At 40.9% G+C, this 21,368-nt stretch overlaps 1 protein-coding gene and 1 long non-coding RNA gene across 6 annotated transcripts in view; one reads left to right on the top strand and one right to left on the bottom strand.

The window, feature by feature from the left end:
* The window catches only part of GRAMD2B (GRAM domain containing 2B), a 70,304-nt gene extending 49,713 nt beyond the window's left edge, over positions 1 to 20,591 (bottom strand). For 2 of the 3 annotated variants that reach the window (XM_035014018.1, XM_035014020.1), the window contains exon 1: positions 20,387 to 20,591. In XM_035014018.1, the coding sequence (XP_034869909.1) occupies positions 20,387 to 20,469 (83 nt within the window). In that variant the 5' untranslated portion in view covers positions 20,470 to 20,591. The remainder of the gene's footprint in view (positions 1 to 20,386) is intronic. The other variant, XM_035014019.1, reaches the window with a different exon arrangement.
* Positions 20,592 to 20,683: 92 nt separating this feature from the next.
* Positions 20,684 to 21,368, top strand: part of LOC118016583 — a 452,221-nt gene continuing 451,536 nt past the window's right edge. For all 3 annotated transcript variants that reach the window (XR_004680865.1, XR_004680867.1, XR_004680866.1), the window contains exon 1: positions 20,684 to 20,863. This is a non-coding gene — a long non-coding RNA (uncharacterized LOC118016583). The remainder of the gene's footprint in view (positions 20,864 to 21,368) is intronic.

Below are 21,368 nucleotides of genomic sequence, written 5' to 3'. Positions count from 1 at the left end.
AATAAAAGAACTAAAATCTAATCAAGTCAAAATAAAAAAGGCTATTAATGAGAGGCAATAAAAAATGGAGGCTCTAACTGCTAGGATAAATGAGGCCGAAGAGAGAATTAGTGATATAGAAGACAAAATGATGAAGAATAAAGAAACTGAGAAAAAGACAGATAAACAACTATTGTATCATGAGGGGAAAATCTGAGAGATTAGTGATACCATAAAGTGAAACAATTTTAGAATACGTAGGATCCCAGAAGAAGAGGAAGGGGAGAGAGAGAGAGAGAGGCAGAAGGTATACTGGGGCAAATTATAGTGGAGAACTTCCCTAATCTGGAGAAGGAAACAGGCATTCAAGTCCAGGAGGCACAGAGAATCCCTCTCAAAATCAATAAAAATAGGTCAACACCTTGACATATAATAGTGAGGCTTACAAATCTCAGGGACAAACAGAAAATCCTGAAAGCAGCTCAGGACAAGAGGTCTGTAACCTACAAGGGTTGAAACATTAGACTGGCAGCAGACCTACCCACAGAGACCTAGCAGGCCAGAAAGAACTGGCATGATATATTCAGGGTGCTAAATGAGAAAAATATGCAGCCAAGAAAGCTTTATCCAGCAAGGCTGTCTTTCAAAATAGATAAAAAGCTTCCAAGACAAACAGAAACTGAAAGAATTTGTGATCACTAAACCAGCCCTGCAAGAAATATTAAAGGGGATCCTTTAAGCGAAGAGAGAGCCCAAAAGTAACACAGACCAGAAAGGAACAGAGACAATATACAAAAACAGTGACTTTACAGGTAATACAATGGCAATAAATTCATATATTTCAATAGTTACTCTGAATGTAAGTGGGCTAAATGCCCCAATCAAAAGACATAGGGTATCAGATTGGATAAAAAAGCAAGATCTATCAATATGCTGTCTGCAAGAGACTCATTTTAGACTAAAGACACCTCCAGATTGGAAGTGAGGGGGTGGAAAACCATTTTTCATGCAAATGGACATCAAAAAGAAAAGGGGATAGCAATCCTTACATCAGACAAATTAGATTTTAAACCACAACTGTAATAGGAGATGAGGAAGGACACTATATCATAATTAAAGGGTCCATCCAACAAGAAGATCTAACAATTATAAATATTTATGCCCCTAACATGGGAGCAGCCAATTATATACAACAATTAATAACAAAATCAAAGAAACACATTGACAATAAGACAATAAAAGTAGGGGACTTCAACACCCCACTCACTGCAATGGACAGATCATCTAAGCAGAAGATCAACAAGGAAACAAGGGCTTTGAATAACACCCTGGACCAGATGGACTTCACAGATATATTCGGAACATTCCATCCCAAAGCAACAGAATACACATTCTTCTAGAGTGCACATGGAACATTCTCCAGAATAGATCACATACTGGGTCACAAATCAGGTCTCAACTGGTACCAAAAGACTGGGAACATTCCCTGCGTATTTTCAGACCACAGTGCCTTGAAACTTGAACTCAATCACAAGAGGAAATTTGGAAAGAACTCAAATACATGGAGGTTAAAGAGCATCCTACTAAAGAACGAATGAGTCAACCAGGAAATTAAAGGAGAATTTTTAAAAATCATGGAAACAAATGAAAATGAAAACACAATGGTTCAAAACCTTTAGGATGCAGCAAAGGCGGTCCTAAGAGGGAAGTACTTAGCAATACAAGCCTTTCTCAAGAAACAAGAAAGGTCTCAAATACACAACCTAACTTTACACCTAAAGGAGCTAGAGAAGGAACAGCAAATAAAGCCTAAGCCCAGCAGGAGAGAATTAATAAAGATTAGAGGAGAAATCAATGAAACAGAAACCAAAAGAACAGTAGAACAGATCAACAAAAATAGGAGCTGGTTCTTTTAAAGAATTAATAATATTGATAAACTCCTGGCCAGACTTATCAAAAAGAAAAGAGAAAGGACCCAAATAAATAAAATCATGAATGAAAGGGGAGAGACCACAACCAACACCAAAGAAATACAATCATAAGAACATATTATGGGCAACTATATGGCAACAAATTAGGCAATCTGCAAGAAATGGATGCATTCCTAGAGACATATAAACTACCAAAACTGAACCAGGAAGAAATAGAAAACCTGAACAGACCTATAACCACTAAGGAAATTGAAGCAGTCATCAAAAATCTCCAACAAATAAGAGTCCAGGGCCAGATGGCTTCCCAAGGGAATTCTACCAAACATTTAAAGAAGAATTAATACCTATTCTTCAGAATCTGTTTTAACACAAAATGGAAGGAAAACTTCCAAACTCATTCTATGAGGCCAGCATTACCTTGATCCCAAAACCAGACAAGGACTCCACCAAAAAGAAATACAAACCAATATCCCTGTTGAACATGGATGCCAAAATCCTCACCAAGATACTAGCCAATAGGATCCAACAGTACATTAAAAGGATTATTCACCACGACCAAGTGGGATTTATTCCTGGGCTGCAAGGGTGGTTTAACATTCACAAATTAATCAACATGATAGATCACATTAATAAAAGAAAAGACAGGGTGTCTGTGTGGCTCAGTTGATTAAGCGACTGCCTTTGGTTCAGGTTATGAGCCCGGAGTCCTGGGATCGAGTCCCGCATCGGGCTCCCTGCTCAGCAGGGAGTCTGCTCCCCCCTCTGGCCCTACCCCCTCTTGTGCTCTCTCTCTCACACTCTCTCTCAAATAAATAAAAACTAAAATCTTAAAAAAAAAAAAAGACAAGAACCATATAATCTCTCAATTGATGCAGAAAAAGCATTTGACAATGTACAGCATCCTTTCTTGATTAAAACTCTTCACGGTGTAGGGATAGAGGGAACATACCTCAATATCACAAAAGCCATATACGAAAGACCTGCAGCAAATACCATTCTCAATGGGGAAAAACTGAGAGGCTTTCCCCTAAGGTCAGGAACACAACAGGGATGTCCACTATCACCACTGTTGTTCAACATAGTACTAGAAGTTCTAGCCTCAGCAATCAGACAACAAAAAGAAACAAAAGGTATCCGAATTAGCGAAGAAGAAGTTAAACTCTCACTCTTTGCAGATGACATGATACTCCACCCCAAAACTGCTAGAACTCATACTGGAATTCAGCAATGTGGCAGAATACAAAATCAATGCACAGAAATCAACTGCATTTCCATACGCTAACAATGAGACAGAAGAAAGAGAAATTAAGGAGTCAATCCAATTTACAATTGCACCCAAAACCATTAAGATACCTAGGAATAAATCTAACCAGAGGCAAAGGATCTGTACTCAGAAAACTACAGAATACTCATGAAAGAAATTGAGGAAGACACAAAGAAATGGAAACATGTTCCATGCTCATGGATTGGAAGAACAAACATTGTTAAAATGTCTATGCTACCTAGAGCAATCTACACATTCAATGCAATCCCCATCAAAATACCATCAACTTTTTTCACTACATTTGTATCTTTGGGGTAAATACCTAGTAGTGCAATTGCTAGGTCATCACCCAGTTATCCCATGCCACCACCCCTTTCTCCTCCAGCAACCCTCAGTTTGTTTCCTATGATTCAGAGTCTCTTATAGTTTGTCTCCCTCTCTGGTTTCCTCTTGTTTTATTTTTGGAATAAAAATCCTAAAATTTGGATACAAATAATCCTAAAATTTGTATAGAATCAGAAAAGACCCCGAATAGCCAAAGGAATGCTGAAAAAGAAAACCAAAGCTGGTAGCATCACAATTCCGGACTTCAAGCTCTAAGACAAAGCTGTAATCATCAAGACAAGAAGGTACTGGCACAAAAAAGACACATAGATCAATGGAACAGAATAGAGAGCCCAGAAATGGACCCTCAACTCTATGGTCAACTAATCTTTGATATAGCAGGAAAGAATATCCCATGGAAAAACGACAGTCTCTTCAACAAATGGTGTTGGGAAAGTTGGATAGCCACATGCAAAAGAATGAAACTGGACCATTTCCTTATACCACAGACAAAAATAGACTCAAAATGGATGAAAGACCTCAATGTGAGACAGGAATCCATCAAAATCCTGGAGGAGAACACAGGCAGCAACCTCTGTGACCTTGGTCTTAGCAACTTCTTGCTAGACACGTCTCCCAAGGCAAGGGAAACAAAGGCAAAAATGAACTACTGGGACTTCATCAAGATAAAAAACTTCTGCACAGCAAAGGAAACAGTCGACAAAACCAAAAGACAACCAACAGAGTGGGAGAAGATATTTGCAAATGACATATCAGATAAAGGGCTAGTATCCAAAATCTATAAAGAACTTATCAAACTCAACACCCAAAGAACAAGTAATCCAATTAAGAAATGGGCAGAAGACATGAACAGACATTTCTCCAAAGAAAACACTGAAATGGCCAACAGACACATGAAAAAGTGCTCAACATCACTCAGCATCAGGGAAATACAAATCAAAACCTCAATGAGACACCACCTCACACCGGTCAGAATGGCTAAAATTAACAAGTCAGGAAACGACAGATGTTGGCGAGGATGTGGAGAAAGGGGAACCCTCCTACACTGTTGGTGGGAATGCAAGCTGGTGCAGCCACTCTGGAAAACAGTATGGAGGTTCCTCAAAAAGTTGAAAACAGAGCTACCCTATGACCTAGCAATTGCACTATTAGGTATTTACCCCAAAGATACAAAAGTAGGGATCCGAAGGGGTACGTGCACCCCGATGTTTATAGCAGCAATGTCCACAACAGCCAAACTATGGAAAGAGCCTAGATGTCCATCAACAGAAGAATGGATAAAGAAGATGCAATGTACATATATATAGACAATGGAATACTACTCAGCCATCAAAAAAAATGAAATCTTGCCATTTGCAATGATGTGAATGGAACTAGAGGGTATTATGCTAAGCTAAATAAGCCAGTCAGAGAAAGACAATTATCCTATGATCTCACTCATATGTGTAATTTAAGAAATGAAACAGAGGATCATAGGGGAAGGGAGGGAGAAATAAAACAAGAGGAAACCAGAGAGGGAGAAAAACCATAAGAGACTCTGACTCACAGGAAACAAACAGAGGGTTGCTGGAGGAGAGAGGGGTGGAGGCATGGGGTAACTGGGTGATGGACATTAAGGAGGGCATGTGCTATAATGAGCACTGGGTATTATATAAGACTGATGAATCACTGAACTCTACCTCTGAAACTAATACTACACTATATGTTAATTAATTGGATTTAAATTTAAAAAATGGATCTATCACCCATGATGAAGCTGAGATAAAGAAAGGCTCATCTCTGAGCCCATCACTTTAAACCCTCAGCTCCCAATCACAGGTCCTGCTGCTGAATCTACCATGATTCTTCAACACTCACTCTTGGTTGAGCTTCAGTCATGCACAGCTGTGGGGATAAAAGCCCAGTTTTGATCATGTCACTGCTCAAGGACGGTCATTATCTTCCTAATTTTTTCAAAATAAAGTTCTAATGTCTTTGCGTGTGGGGAAAAAACAAAACAAAACAAACCTTGCAATGTATATTAACTAGAATTTAAATTAAAAAAATAAATAAATAAAGCACAACACTTTCCTTTGACCTCACTTCCTCCAGTGACCTCCCTCCCCTTCCTTCATTTCTCAGTGGCATCTCTTGAAGCTATAGCCTACCCATGCTGTGTCTGCTTCTTCATTTCCCATTAACCCAATTCACTAAAGTCTGGCCTCCATTTTCAATGCTCCACTAAAATTTCACTGGCAGAGTTCCCTGGTGATCTCTGTATTGCTAAATGCCAAGGGCCCTTCAGGGGTTCTCTTAATGCGGCTATTGGCAGCATCTGCCCTTGCTATGTCTTGAGAGTCTCCTTCCCTTGGTCATTTTTTTCATGATTCTATTTCAAGCATTTAATATTATTATTGCTTTTTTTCTGCTGTGCCATTTATTTTCCATCACCTTTGTGGCCTCTTCTTTTGTCCTTCATTCCAACATAAAATCATTCCTAGGTTCTCTCTTTGGGACTCTACTCTTCTCTCCATTGGAAAATTCCAACCATTCTCATGATTTACTTTATTTACTCAGTCCCCACACTGGGCTACTTTCTCTTCCGCTATTCTCTTAAAAAGAATTTGTACGTATTCTTATTTATCACAATAGATTGAAATTCATACTTAATGTCATAGTAAGATAGTGCTCAAATTATAGAGAAATTTGCTCTAGAGGGCAGGGTCCATGTCTAATACAACTTAATATCCTTATAACATAGTATTGTGAAACTTAATAAAGGAAACTTCATGGAAAATGGAGTCAGGAGGCCAGAAGGCGGGGAGCCCAAGTTGTACCACTAGTTGCCCCACTTTGCAGACTCAACAGAAAGAGACAGACCTTGCATTCCCAAAAGGAAAACCTAGATTTTCTCCTGGCCTGGCAACAGCCCAGCCAATGAGAGACTGTTGCCAATCAGCCAACGAAAAGCCACTACGCTTCAAATTCCCAGTTTACACCAATGGCCTTTTTGTTTATAACAGCCCCTCCCAACTTCTCCTTTTTCTCTATAAAGAAGCATTCCTTTCCTTTGTTCTGTGGACCTGCCAGTGGCTTTTGCTATCGCTTGCTCGTGCCAGACTGCAATTCCTCTGCTGTTCCCGAGTAAACCCATTCTGATGGTAAAAATAACTGGTTGTTTTACTTTTTTTTTTTTTTTTTTAAAGATTTTTATTTATTTATTTATTTGACAGAGAGAGACACAGCGAGAGAGGGAACACAAGCAGGGGGAGTGGGAGAGGGAGAAGCAGGCTCCCCGCAGAGCAGGGAGCCCGATGCGGGACTCGATCCTAGGACCCTGGGATCATGACCTGAGCTGAAGGCAGTCGCTTAACCAACTGAGCCATCCAGGCGCCCATTAGCTTTTTTTTTTTTTTTAGATTTTATTTATTTTTTAGAGAGCGAGCGAGAGAGAAACAGCATGAGAAGGGAGAGGGTCAGAGGGAGAAGCAGGCTCCCCGCTGAGCCAGGAGCCTGATGTGGGACTCGATCCCAGGACCCTGGGATCATGACCTGAGCCGAAGGCAGACGCTTAACCATCTGAGCCACCCAGGCGCCCTGGTTGTTTTACTTTTAAGATGGATAGCACAGTACCTAACAAGAGTAAGTTCTCAGAATATGTGTGTTAAATTCAACTACTGGTGTAAATGAAAGTACTTTAAAAAATATAAAGTGCTTTTAAATGCTAAAATAATTATTAAGTTGAAGTGGTAAGCAAATATCCCTGACTTCATTTCTGAGGCAAAAAGGTCTTTTAACCTTAAATTGTCATCTGTATTCCAGTGCAATATACCATTATTTTCAGACCCGAACAATAGCTGAGAAGCTTGCAATTCTATTGGTAAGAAGTTTGGTCTCCATGTGTGCTATAGGTTTGACATTAAGTTACTTGATTTGACATTTCTACTATGACTGGTCCAGAAGGCATTGTGACCCTGTCAGCTGCAGCCAAAGGGCAAAGCAGGGATGTCTAAATGCAACATGAATGCTGATAAGTATCTACAAATTTGTGAGAGGACAGTTTAGGTATGTTCCAGTGGCAGGTCTGCCTTAACCAGGTGTAAGTTTACCTAGGGAAAGGAAAGAAAAAAATAAAAGAGCACAACACCAAGTAAGAAAGCAAGGATTCTAGTCATACTCAAAAAGCTTTCCTTGGTTTGTTCCAGTCTGATAGAATTCTTTACACAAAGGCTACAGAAGAGTGCAGAGAAGTAGGGCAGTTTCTTCAAAGACTCTTCCTCTTCAGATTGGAAGGAATCTAACAAATCAGGTCATTCAGCTCTCCTTCTTTACAGAGGAGGAAAGTGAAGACCAGAGCGAATGACTTCCCTAAAGTTTCAAAGAATCAGTAGCAGAGCCAAAGCCGGAAGTGAAGAAAGAGAACAAAGCAAGGAAGAGCATTCTAAATGGGGGCTCCAGGTCTGCCCCCAGTCTGCTCTTCCTAGTTCTCCTGGCCCCCACCATTCCAGCCACAGGAAACCTTTACATATGTGTCAAAAACATGATTTTGAACTCTCAAGCAACCTATCTTTGTTCTTCCTTCTGCCTGGAATAACTTTCTCCCTTCAGCTGAGGCCAAATTCTCTACTGCCCCTCAACCATGTTTCAACATCACTTCTTACCTCAGCTCACCTCAAGGAAAACAAATTGCCTACATCTCTGTTCCCATTAGCAGCAGACAACTACTGTGAAATTTTTATCACATGGTATTAGTTATATGTGTGTGCGCCCATATCCCCACTCTCCTCTCCCCAGCCTGTGAGCTCCTGAGGCCAGTGCACACATGTCCTTTAGCCTAGTATGCCCAGCAGAGAGTAAGCAGTAGGGAAATGTCTGTTGAATTCCAGTGGATTACAGAAGAGTGGAGACAAAGCACATACAAGTTACCAAACACTACAGCACTAAAATCAGATCTCAGATAAAACTGCTATGCTAATAAACCCATTTGGACCAAAAATTGGGAACAAGAAAAGATGCTTATCTTTAATGCTCTAGGACTTAATGCTCTTTATCTTTATTTTATCTTTAATGCTCTAGGACTTAACAGGTAGTAGTAGATCAATCATCTCACAGATATTAACTAACAGGGGACACTTGGACAAAAGTGGAAAGTTTCATGCTGAGAACTGATAGCCATCCTGTGGAAAAGTCAGGAGTGATGCCTTGAATACATGAAAAAAGTTCATCTGGTGTAAAGTTCTGATATGGAGAGAGGGCCTGAAAAAATGTAATTAGCATACATATTCCCTTAATCTGTAATGAAGGACAAGATAATACAAGAAGATTGTGACAGCTGAATTTCACTTACTTTAAACTAAACTCAGGGCAAGTTTTTCACAAATTGTTTTCTCTAATACATAGGGAATACACTTCAATGAAAAGATATCACATGTTACATTTGCATACTCAATGTATTTTTTTAATGCTTATGATATGTCTAACACCTACCTGGGTATATTATAAACACTGAAAAATGATTTTAGGACAGAATAAAAACTGTAACATTTTCCTGTTTTCATAATGAGGTTACAAAGTAATAACCTGAAGTTGGACATATAGAAACTAGTTTGTAAATATCACTAGAAACTCGGTCTTATTATTTTATAGTCACAACTTGGTTTTGGATCAAAAATGATCCTATCCAAGAGTGGTTTAAAGGTATTTAATTTATTCTTATCCACCGTATTCACCACATTTGGCTTCCGGTTGTTTCCAGAAATTGAATTCATTCCCAAAGGACGAGGATTTGCCAACCTTATGACTATTCAAAGAATGGGTTCCAAGCTTTGAAAGTAACTCTGTAAGAAGAGTTTCAAAAAGGTTTTGTGCAATTGCAGCATTTTTGGAAAAGTTCTTGGGTTCCTTTGGTGACTACTTTTAAAGAGACAACATTCACATGTTTTTATAACAAAGCAGTCACATTACTTTGTAGAAACACTCTGTGCTTATGCAAAGAAGAACCCAACCACAGTTTTTAAAAACTGGAATCTATGAATGACTGTCGCACAGATCACAGTATAAAGCTGAAACTGCTATGATTAAGTTCCCTGTGGTCAGGTCTGAGCAGAAGGAGCCAGAGAGTCAGACCTGTGTCTGACAACACACAGAGAAAGTCCCAGTGCCCCAAAGTTAGCTAAAGGTGCTCCCTCTACCCTGTCCTCTACATAACATTAGAAATCCTTTCAATGTTAGAAATGTTGAATGGAAAGGAATCTTGGTTTATAGTTGAGGAAACAGACCAATCAAAGCTAAGAGATCTACTCAGGGATCAGAGACACTTCATGGAGGTACTCTGCCTTCTGTGTCTTTACCCTCCTAAATCTACTGAGGTTGTTTGTGTAAGTAATGATCTTGAGGGGCTGGTTCAGATTAGAATGCTTGGGCATTTGAATTTTGGCTTCAACACTTCACAAGCTGTTATGATCCTGGGCAAGTCGCTGAGTCTCTATTAGGCATAAAATTGTGATGAGAACTGTACCTACCTCATAGCATGTATATATATAAAAGCACTCTGAATGGTGTCTAGTACATAACAATGATATCACACCTCATCTAAGCTTTAATATATTTTCTGAAGCTACCTTGTCTCTTCTTTGAAAAAAAAGATCTGATCTCAAAATATTCCTTTCCTCTGCTCTTATTTTCCTTATGGGCAAAGGCCTTATATTCTTCAACTGGGGACTGCCATGACACCCAACATGGTGCCCAACATACAGAATTACTTAGTCAATGTCAGCTGAGTACATGAGCAAATCTTTCTGGTCATTCTCAGTTATTAAATATTGCCTTTCTCCTAGTTCATTTGCCACTGATTATTCTCTCATTTCAGGTATTGATGAAAAGTCTGATCTTCTGTGATTTTAGTATCAGATTTCTACAAAGGTGTTGTGATTCTTTGTAAAATTTTCAGAAAAGATTCTGATCAAATAAAAAACAAATGTAAGAAATCTACCAACTTCCTGTGAAAACTAGTTTAACTTTATATACTACGGAACTTTATTATAAGAGGAAAGGAAAATATTCTTGATGTTAAGCTCTCAGAAGACCACATTATATGTTATGTAGCATAAAATTTAAGTTGTTAGGATCAAATGAGGTGCTATTTTCCAAAGAATTATAGAAACAATACTGTGATAATAAAAGCTGCCATGATGAATTCGTTTTTCATCACTGTTAACCTATGGCAACTCAACTCGCAATACACCCTTTATAGCACTACATCCTAGGGGTTTCAAAATAATTTGTATGGGATGCCTGGGTGGCTCAGTCATTAAGCATCTGCCTTCAGCTCAGGTCAGGATCCCAGGGTCCTGGGATCGAGCCCTGCATTGGGCTCCCTGCTCAGTGGGAAGCCTGCTTCTCCCTCTCCCAGTCCCTCTGCTTGCGTTCCCTCTCTTGCTGTGTCTCTGTCAAATAAATAAATAAAATCTTAAAAAAAAAATAATTTGTAGGATCCCAAGATCACTGTCTTTCAGGTAATAATTCTTAATAGTAAATGACACAAAATTTAGCCAATTTCTAAGGTTCTTCCCAGTTTTTAACTCACTGCATAAGATGGAAGACATAATTCAAAAAATCTAGAGGATAACAAAAATGGGTATAATAATAAACCTGATATATAGGGACTTAAAGAAAACAACAACATTTATACACAGCTCAGTATTTCCATGAGGGAAGAAGAGGCATGTCTGCTCCCCATCACAGTGCCAGAGACTTCACCAACAGGCTACCGAACAGCATATGCAGAGAAGACAAGAAACATCTGCTAGGAAACAAATGGAAGATCGCACACATTAATGGTAAATTAACTTTTTTTTTTCTCTTTTCCATGTAACTCGATATCCCTCCTGAGTTTTTCTGACTTTCTTCGCTCCTCATCTCCTTACTCATTGTCGCCACCTTCACATTTCCACTTCTCCGCTCCATTACTTCTTTTTTAAACCCATCTCATCACTACTGTGACCTCCATCTAGTTGTTCACATGGCAGCCCAGGTATTGCTACCTCATGTCATCAGGGGCCTGTCTAGGGTCCCTCATTTAGGAGAGGGGAACAGAAGAGATGAGAAAATGAACTGATAACTGGAGGATGATGCAGTCAGAAATCTGACCCTCCACTTAATGCCACGTTCCTAAGGTCCACTCAAGAAAGTCGTGTTCTGATGGGATTTATTTATCCTTCAATGCTAAAACCGAGAAGGCCACTTTACTGGTAGATGACTATTTTGCAAAGAAGTTTGAGAAAACCGTGCGTTATGAGAATACCGTCTGCCATTTACTGAGCTCTCCTACGGTATGCTGTCCAAGTAGAGTATGATCACTCGTAATGCTCCCACAGTTTTTCGTTTTACCAAGTCCAACATACTTACATGCATACTGGGAGGTGGATATTCTAAAACCAATCAAACCAACAAAAAACTTGATTCTGGCCATAAGTGCCAACAGCAAAAGTACAAAACAAGAACCCCAGCAAGTGGTTACCTTTGAGACAAGGACATGAACATGGGAGACAGAAATAAAGCTCTCATTTTTCATTTTGTACACAGCTTACATTGTTTTATTTTTCTAACCTTATACACATATTGCTTTAAAATAGGTCAACCCAGATGGCGGAGATTATGGTCCGATTTTTAAATTTCTTCTTTATATTATTCTGTCATTAAAAAACAGTGATAAACGTTACATGCAAAATTTTAAGAGGTTGTAAAAAAATGTACCCAAGTATGACAGCCAGAGTTATCTTTGTTAACATTGTAACATCTGTGCACATCTTTGATAACACTGCAGTTTGGAGGAGTTTTCAAAATTTTAAGTATGAATGTTGCTTAGTCAGCAATCAACAGATATTCATTATGTTACAAAGTATAAGCCACCCATCTACATTTAAAGTGCTTACAATCTTGTTTCCCTGCACTGTGAAAGCATTTTCTCTTAAATCTACACCATGGGCCCTCACACATTGCTAGGAGAAACATCGAATGGTATAGCTGCTTTGGAAAAACTCTGCCAGTTCCTCCAAAAGTTAAACACAGAATTACGGTATGACCCAGGAATTCCACCTCTAGATATATACTCAAGAGAATTAATAGTATATGTCCACACAAAGGCTTGCATGCAAATATTCATAGCATTATTCATAATAACCAACAAGTGGAGACACGCTAAATGTTCATGAACAAATGAAGAGACAGACAAAATGTGGTATATCCACATAGCGGAATACTATTCAGCAATAAAAAGGAATGAACTGCTGACATGCTACTTCACAGACGAAATTCAAAAACCCAGTGTTAAGTGAAGGAAGGCAGATACAAGAAACCAGGTATTGGGGCACCTGGGTGGCTCAGTCAGTTAAACATCTGCCTTTGGCTCAGGTCATGATCTCAGGGTCCTGGGGTCGAGCCCCGCATCGGGCTCCCTGCTCGGCAGGAAGCCTAGTTCTCCCTCTCCCACTCCCCCTACTTGTGTTCCTGCTCTTGCTATCTCTCTCTGTCAAATAATAAATAAAATCTTTTAAAAAAAAAAAGAATAGCACAGCCATGGGGCACCTGGGTGGCTCAGTCGTTAAGCGTCTGCCTTCGGCTCAGGTCTTGATCCCAGAGTCCTGGGATCGAGCCTCGCATCGGGCTCCCTGCTCAGTGGGGAGCCTGCTTCTCCCTCTCACTCACACACACTCTCTCTCTCAAATAAATAAATAATTAAATAGATAGATAGATAAATCTTAAAAAAAAAAAAAAAAAGGACATATTATATGATTCCATTTATATGAAATGCCCAGAAAAGGCAAATTTCTAGAAACAGAAAGTAGACAAGTGGTTACCTGGGGCTGGGTGGGAATGAGGATTAAATATAAATGGGTGTAAGGAATCTTACTGGGGGGGAGGTGAAAATGTTCTAAAACCAGGTATGCCAATGGCACACCACTCAGTAACGTTACTGAATTGTACACTGGAAATGGGTAAATTTTATGATATGTTATATGTATCTCAATGAATTTGTTAAAAATAATCTGCCTCTTGAGACATCATGTCCCATCCTGAATGGGACAGAATGACCAATGACAGCACACAAATTAGTCTCCCTTATGGAATGTAGTTTAAGTTGGTTCGGCTTCTCTGCTAGGAGTAAATAATCAAATTGAAGTTCAGATAAAAACACCCGCTTTCCTTTAAGGAGAAAGAACAGTCATTAAAGTGACTGTGGAGGAATCTCTCTCGAGGACCTCTGCTTTACACCATTTGAAAATGTGTGAAATGCCTAGAGCTGAGCATTTAAAGAATTAGAAAGATGGTGAGGGAGAGTTCTACTGGAGTGTAGCAAATGAAAAACAATCAGCAGTTTAAAGATGAGGAGCCATGAGATAAAACTCAGTGCCAGGAAGCAGGATGTGAAAATCAATGGCTCATAGATAACAGTCCTGGACCACAGATGGGATAACACCAAAGCAGTAAGCAATATTTAAATAAGCTGGTAGGTCACTAAACAGTTACAATAGGAGATCCTCTTGGCATAAACTAAAAACCAAGGTGCCATGTTGGTTTCATGGAAATGCCTGGGTACCGTCCCGAGTGTCCTCAAGGTCTAGCTGATGTAACAGAGGCTCACTGACTACAACATGGAGGGCATGCGACTGTCAGAATCAGACCTGTTGAATTTTGACTAATTTAATTACCTTTTATGTCAGCCTCCGTCCCCCACCCCCCACTCCACAGCAAGTCCCAGACCTTCAACAGCGAAGGTGAACAGAGCTACCGTTATTGAGAGCTCACGATGTCAGGCACTAGGTGAAGTGAATTTCTTACATTTCTCATTTAAACATGAAAGCAAGCATCTACGAAACAGGTGACTTAAGTATTCCCCTTTACAGATGACGAAAGGGAGACTTAGTGGTGTTAAGTAACTGGCCAGGATCACACTTCAGGAGACAGGAAAGTTAGATTTCAAATCCTTGTCTCCTAGAGTCTTTTTTTTTTTGGCATCAGTTAAAAAAAATTTTTTTTTTAATTGTGATACATATGTGGGTTGCACTAGGATTTTTTTAAAAAATCATTGCTCTAGGGGCGCCTGGGTGGCTCAGTTGGTTAAGCGACTGCCTTCGGCTCAGGTCATGATCCTGGAGTCCCTGGATCGACTCCTGCATCGGGCTCCCTGCTCGGCAGGGAGTCTGCTTCTCCCTCTGACCCTCCCCCCTCTCATGTGCTTGCTCTCTCTCATTCTCTCGCTCTCAAATAAATAAAATCTTTAAAAAAAAAAAAATCATTGCTTTATTTTTTTATTGTAAAGTAGGTCCAAGCCTGCATTCAAAACATCTTTATGACCTACCTTAAATCAGCGATTTCCTAGGATAGTACCCTCTAGCTAGAGGACTGATTTGATTCATTAAATTCCTTTCCAAAAACATTTTAGATAAGCACACTATTTAATTTTTCTCCATCTTTTCAAACTCTTCCAATTGTTTCACTTTAATAAAATTTTAATAGTTTCTAATGTTACAAATTTTTCTTCCTATTCCAAAGTTTCTATTAAAAAGTACACCGGATAACCTGTCAGAACTGGTGACCTGGAAATTAGAATTTTAGAAAAATGTGGACATACCCACACATACACACTCGGAAAGACAGATAATATGTGGGTAATATACAATATGGAGATTTTCTTCCTAAATGAGCACTTTGGAAGTTTGGAATTAAGCAAGCACTAAGAAATCAAGCTATCCTCAAACATTATTTGTCTTTGCTCCTCTTGTTTCCAATGCAAGACCAATTCTTAACTTCAACCCTTATTGTGTTTGCATGATAAATGCTTTCACGGTCACTTAGTTTTATTTGAATTCACTAATGTCAGACATGTCCCTAAAATCATTATTTCTTCTTGCTAATACAAGAGAGTTTCCTTTTAAGGTAAATGTTTATGTTGTCTACATCCATCCTCTCTTTCTCCATATATATCGAGTTGAATAAATGTCTAGAATTCTTACGTCTCAAATTATTAAAGTATGTTAAAAATTAAAATTTCATTATAAATATGTTACATGTGATAAAATTCATTATTTGAAATATGAATCAAGATAACTTTTGTCCAGAAATATATCAGTCATTTTAGATACTTTTTGCAATTCACTGAAAATAACTTAGCTATTAATAAGTCAGATCCACAAGAGAGTTTATGAAATAAAAGTGTATCTCAGAAAATGTGTGTCAAAAAAGTTAGGGTTTGGGGCACCTGGGTGGCTCAGTTGATTAAGCAACTGCCTTCGGCTCAAGTCATGATCCTGGAGTCCCCTGCTTCTCCCTCTGACCCTCCTCCCTCTCATGCTCTCTGTCTCTCATTCTCTCTCTCTCAAATAAATAAAACCTAAAAAAAAAAAGGGTTTGTTAGAAATGTCTATATATGGGGAACATAACATTCAGAATGAAAAAAGTACTGAAAGGGGAAAACTAGGATCTCAAAAGGAAATATACAGCTAAATTAACAGTTCTTGGTAAGGAAGGGAGTATTTTTAAATCAAATATGCATTTTGGTGATGAGTAAATGGGCAGCCTCACCTCACTGCTAACATAAAGATGAATAACTAAGTCAAAATTCTTGGGCAAGTCAATGTATCTAAAAATTCAAAATGCTACTGATAGAAAATTTGATTAAGAAATTCTAAAAGAGTAACATTTCCCCAGAGACAGTCAAGCGGAATGTCAGCTCTAAGTATATTATATACCTTAATTAGGGGGCTGGGGTCTCAGCCTCCCTTGCTCACCAACAGATGGTTATCGGAAGAGATTATTCATTGGGCCCTCTGAGATATTCAGTAAGAAAAAATGTGATCAGAGTCTGCAATCAATTTAAGGTTAACTAATATACTCTGGACTAGTGTGTGAGTTCATATCTGTTAACAACTTAAAACAGTACTTTGTACATAATAAATGTTCAATAAACATTACTGTTAATTAACAGCAATAATAGTGGCAGCTAAATTCTCTGGGATAGATCACAAACATGCAAGGTGAGCCCAGATAAGGAAGAGCTAAGTATGGCTGGTGACAAGGAAAGGCTTTAAAGGAAGGGAATTTTGAGTTGATCTGTAGAAGTATACTGAGACAAAGAAGAGAGGGAATTGCTTGAGCAAAGGAATAGAGGTGAGAAGGAGAGAATGAAGGGAACCTTACTCAGAAGTACATTTGGCATACCTGTTCCTTATTCTTCTGCGTCCTAACCTCCTAAGTAGAGGGCCGACAGCGCAAGTGTTTAGCTATAAAAGATGTGCATGCTAATATTAGGATTGAGGTTGAAATGGTCTACGTGTGCTCAGATCATGAAAGGTCTGAACTTCTTGGCAGAGGAGAGGCGGTCAGGAGGGCCATCATAGATTGTGTACAGTAGGGATAAAGTATTCAAGTTCAGGCTCTAGAGCAAGCAGTCCTGGCCTTGAATTTGAGCTGTCCTCTATTCACTGGGTCTCTGCCTAGTTGCTTAACTTCTCAGACCTTCCATGTTCTTATTTGTAAAATGGAGATGACGGTATCTGCCTAATCCTGTACGAAAATGAACGTTAAGTGTTGAGCACACTGCCTTTCAGAAAGCGAGGATTCTCAGTAAAGGCCAGCTATTATTCATTACGAGTCTGGGTTCTAGGTGATGAGGGCTGTGTAGGAAGAGCAAGTCATTCTAACACTCGAGAAGAAAACGTCCATTGGGACACTCGGACTCCCAATGACTCTGAGCTTAGTGATAATTAATCTAAGTTACAAAGTTCAAAACAAAGAAGTTAGACTGGGTTTCTAAGCATCAAAATTGTGCTCCTCAAATGATTTCGAACATGCAATTATCACAATACATATAACACTGATAATGTATCTACCTCCCTCTTAAAATCACTCTTATTCTGTTACCAAAGCAAGAGTTCAAAAGCTCAGGAAGTAGAGAGTGTCTAAAGTCTTCGATTGACTCAGAAGTGACTTTAGCAGGCTTGCAAATTACCACTTTGTAACAAACAAAACAAACAAAATCTCCATAAATCAAGAAAAATTTACTGAAGACTGCCAAATGGGCAAACATCCTAACTGTGGAGAAGATTCAGTTATAAGCCAAACTTTTTTTTTTTTTTTAAAGATTTTATTTATTTATTTGACAGAGAGAGACACAGCGAGAGAGGGAACACAAGCAGGGGGAGTGGGAGAGGGAGAAGCAGGCTCCCCGCCGAGCAGGGAGCCCGATGCGGGACTCGATCCCAGGACCCTGGGATCATGACCTGAGCTGAAGGCAGTCGCTTAACCAACTGAGCCACCCAGGCGCCCTAAGCCAAACTTTTTATAGTGGTACCTTGTTTATGGGTTTAATATGGCCATGGACACCAATGTCCTTTGACCTGCAGTAACAGATATATACAGATACAGATCTACCTATCCATATATGTATGCCTCTCCTCAACACAGCTCTTGGGTTCCAGAAGGGCAGATAACCACATCACCTTCATTCTGTATTCCCCACCATTATGGAGCCCATAGTAGGTATTCCAATATTAGTTGAACTAAAATGAATTTGTCAAACTAGGCGCTCCAAACGAAGGTCTGGCTCTTTGGGGTCTTCCGCTTCAATATGGTTATGATTATCTCCTATAAAATTATTTTGCCAGCATCTGAAGAGTTTTATTTTTTATTTATTTATTTTTTAAAATCTTATTTATTTATTCATGAAAGTCAGAGAGAGAGGCAGAGGCAGAGGCAGACGGAGAGAAGCAGGCTCCCCGCCTAGCAGGGAGCCCGATGCGGGACTCGATCCCAGGACCCTGGGATCATGACCTGAGCCGAAGGCAGACGCTTAACCGTCTGAGCCACCCCGGCGCCCCTGAAGAGTTTTAAGTTAAGAGAATTCATCTAAACAGGTAACAGACTTTCTCCATCTACTAAAACGTGATCTCCTTAACTGAGCAGACTATTGGGAATGTGAAGATGTAAAAACTTAGGAGCTGTTGGGTGTACCTGACTCATTCTGCTTTGTGTAACTGGAACTTAACACTGCCTGGGGCTGACTTCTGGACTAGGGGTTCACAGTCCTGGGCTCCAGCGTTGTTTGTGCCCCTTAACACTCCTGTCACCTCAAACATCTATCAAGGGCTGCTTAAGAATGCCACAATACCTCTTTTTAAGAGAAGATTATAAAAGAATGATTAAGTGCAAAGGAGAGAGATGTCCTTTGCTAGTTTACCTTTTTCTTGGGCTTGAATGATTAGAATAGAGTTAGGATTTTATTTTGGGCTAAGAAAACAAAAACATTTTGTGAGGGTTATACCTATGGGATTTTTTTCCTCAATCATGTGTTATCTATCATTGAAGAGGAAAGAGTATCAGCTTAAGTTGACAAAGCTTGAGGGGCAGAAGAAAGGGTAGCCAAGGAAAGCAGACACTGGAAGAGAATATGACCAAAGCCTCTGAAATAATAAATCAAAGCAGCTAATAAAAGCTAGTCTTCTTCCCGATGGACTCTGAAAAACAAACTGAGGGTTCTAGAGGGGAGGGGGGTGGGGGGAGGGGTTAGCCTGGTGGTGGGTATTGAGGAGGGCACATTCTGCATGGAGCACTGGGCGTTATGCACAAACAATGAATCATGGAACACTACATCTAAAACTAATGATGTAATGTATGGGCATTAACATAAGAATTAAAAAAAAAAAAAAGCTAGTCTTCTTCCAAAACTTCAGCCCAAACTCTGATACACAGATGGAAGATGCTTTTATAAACACCAGTCTTTAAGTGGAACCAGGCTGTGTCATAAAAAATGAGTACATGTTGAAATGAAGCAGATAGAATTTTAACTATTTTTTAGGTACCCCAACAGGTTGGTACCAAAAAAAAAAAAAAAAATTGGGCTTATTTATTCATCTTAACAATTTATATATTTATCTTAGTACCACTTAAAGTTACAGTATATAGAAAAGAAGCGAATACCAAAAGATTCTTTTCCTGTTTCAAACAAGAATGTTTGGGAATAACAATCATGGAAATACTACTTTTGGATTAAAAAAAAGTAGTACAGGGGAAGATAAATAAGTTTTATTACAGGAAGCTAATCCTTGTGATCCAAATATTTCAGTTTTCAGTTTCCGAAACCAGAAGAGTTTATAGGCCCAACAATGTGCAAATCCTATTATGAACATGAATCTGTTAAGAGGATAGTCACAACCCAATATTTGAAGTGTTTGATATTATTATATATTCATTGTGCTCCCCCACCCCACTCCTAAACCCTCTCTCTCTCTCAAACAAAAAAAGAATGTTTAACAACTTTGTATCAAGTTCCCAAGCAAAGTCAGTCTTTAAGGGGAAAGATAAATCATATTTCATGTTTTCCACCACGTTTCCCCTCTCTTGAGGGGAAACAGTGAAGGGATGGGAGAAAGACACCCTGAAGCTCTGAATCAAATGACAAAACACCCATCACCGTGAAGGTAACGACCGGATGACATCCAGGTGGCACCTTCATCTTCACACACGTCACGCAGAAGTAGGGCAACAGAAATAAAGCTTAGCGCTGTTTCCTGACCTGCTTCAGAGGTCTGACCGCCTGCCCCAGACCTCCCTTGGGAATGATGAAGCTCCAATCCTTCACATCCCCACCGGACTGCAAGCTGCAGTTCATTCCTAAAGGGCTGCCGTGCCTTTTCCTCTAACACAGCATCGGAGAGAAGGAGGGGAAAAAAAAAAAGAAAAAAAAAAAAAAGCGACCGGGCGCCCCCGAAAGAATTCCAGCCACAGGGCCGTCCGTCCACGCTCAAGACCCACTCCAAACCGGTCCCTGGCAGAGACGCTTGGGCTGCGCGCTCTCGGCCGCCGGGGCCGGGTCCCTGCGGAGAATACTTACTGGGCTGCGCCAACTTTGCTCTCTCTCTTCGCGAGCACTTTGGCAGGCTTTGGGTCTTCCACATCTTGCTGGAGCTCGGTCATCGGGGCCGCGCGCGGAGGGCACCTTCAGGCGTCCCCCGCCCAGCGGCTGCCAGCGCCCGGCGCGCAGGCCCTGCGAACCGCGCCTTCCCCGCGCCTTCCCCGCGCGCTCAGGCGCTCGGCGCATCCAGGCCGGCCCGGCGCGGCGCGGCGCGGCGCGGCACGGCGGCGCCGCCAACCTGGACACGTCCGGCCGGCGGCGATTGGTCGGCGCCGGCGCGCGAGCCGGGGGAGGGAAGGGGCGGGCCGAAGCCAAGTGACGGGCTCCCGCCCCAACCCGGGAGGCCCCGGCCGCGTGCGAGGAAACCTGTTGAACGAGTCTGGCTCGGGGAAGGAAGCTCATTGGCCGTGCAGGTGAAACAGTGGCCTAACTAGGCTCCGTAGACTTAGCCTCCTGGTAAGTGGGGCTGTTTGCCCTCCCCGACTGTAACCGGGGGGGGGGGGGGGGGGGGGGGGGGGGGGGGGGTGTTTGAGAAACGGGCGGCCTGGCTGCAGCGCCAGGAAATGGTTACGCCTGAGCGAGGCGCTCTCTCACACGGATGCGCCGTGTGGGCTGGCCTGGGGCCCGGCCTAAATGATTCAAACAGGATGTTGCCTCATTGGGGCCTGCTCCGTCGGGGCTTCAACGATAGGTCGCGAGACGGGGTGGTCCCTGGTGGTTGTCTGGTTAACCCTGCCCCGGGCGGGGGCGGGGGCGGGGGCGGGGTGGGGGCGGGGAGGCGTTCATCACAACCTCCTTAGCCGCTCGGCTCGGACTGCGCCCCCGCCCACGGACACGAATGCCTCTTCTTCCAGCTGTTTGGTGAGGTTTGGACGTGGTGGGGCCGTCTGAAGTTTTGCATTTTTTTTTTTTAAGATCTTATTTATTTATTTGAGAGAGAGAATGAGAGAGAGAGAGAGCA

This window comes from Mirounga leonina, unplaced genomic scaffold (genome assembly GCF_011800145.1).
Source record: "Mirounga leonina isolate KUSES-001 unplaced genomic scaffold, KU_Mleo_1.0 Mir_168, whole genome shotgun sequence".
Classification (NCBI taxonomy): Eukaryota; Metazoa; Chordata; class Mammalia; order Carnivora; family Phocidae; genus Mirounga; species Mirounga leonina.
Note: the sequence above shows the minus strand (reverse complement) of the source record. Positions and strands in the feature narration are given on the sequence as shown.